Here is a 732-nt window from a genome sequence, read left to right as displayed (position 1 = left end):
AAGCTGCACACCTGGGCCCAGTGATGCCCCCCCTCCCCCGGCTCTTCCTCCCATGAGGAGCAGCTGGTGTTTTTGTTTTGATTGGCTCTAATTAGATTAGAGACGATTGGCAGTTGCTGTGGCAACAGAGAAATCATCCCTAACCCCCCGTAACCTCAGGCTGACGAGTCCAGGTCCGATTTGTTGTTGTTTTCTGTAAAAATGCAGCAGCAGCTTCTCTCAGGGACGGCGGTGCTGCTGAGGCTGAAGCAGGAAGGAACCGGGTCTGGATCAGAACCTGAGTGAGAACATGAATTCATTCATTCAACCAATCGGAGAGATGCAGCGGTCTGGAAGCTGCTCTTCGGCTGAACTGCTCTGCCAGAGTCGGGCCTCTAGAGTGTTTGTGTTTAAATGTACTGGTGTGTAAACTGGGAAACGGTGGGACTGGAGCCAGGGTCCGCTTCGGAAGAGCTTCCTTCTCCAAATAAACAGAGGAAGGAAAAACAAACATGGGAAGCTTTGGAGCTGGAAGGCGGCGCTGTTTGGTTCTGTTTGTGTTTAAGCTCCGGTTCTGCTTCATGATTGGTCCACGGAGCCGAAAGTCTGTGGTTCTGGTTGGGTGAGGAAATGGGTTCTGCTCTCAGCTCTGTGGGTCCAGCTGATAGAACCTGCTGCAGAATGTCCTGCTCCTCAGGTGGTCCTCAGAGATAAGTCCCGCCCCCTTATACTGCGTTGTTGCAGCAGTAGAGG

General features: G+C 52.6%; 1 protein-coding gene across 1 annotated transcript in view; it reads left to right on the top strand.

The window, feature by feature from the left end:
* The first annotated feature begins 201 nt into the window (after window positions 1-201).
* LOC107097004 (plexin A3-like) overlaps window positions 202-732 on the top strand; it is a 73443-nt gene continuing 72912 nt past the window's right edge. Inside the window, exon 1 of the mRNA XM_015393956.1 lies at window positions 202-281. Coding sequence (XP_015249442.1) covers window positions 202-281 — 80 coding nt within the window. The remainder of the gene's footprint in view (window positions 282-732) is intronic.

Source organism: Cyprinodon variegatus, unplaced genomic scaffold (assembly GCF_000732505.1).
Source record: "Cyprinodon variegatus isolate N-32 unplaced genomic scaffold, C_variegatus-1.0 Scaffold665, whole genome shotgun sequence".
In the NCBI taxonomy this organism is placed as follows: Eukaryota; Metazoa; Chordata; class Actinopteri; order Cyprinodontiformes; family Cyprinodontidae; genus Cyprinodon; species Cyprinodon variegatus.
This window is presented reverse-complemented; position numbering and strand designations above follow the sequence as displayed.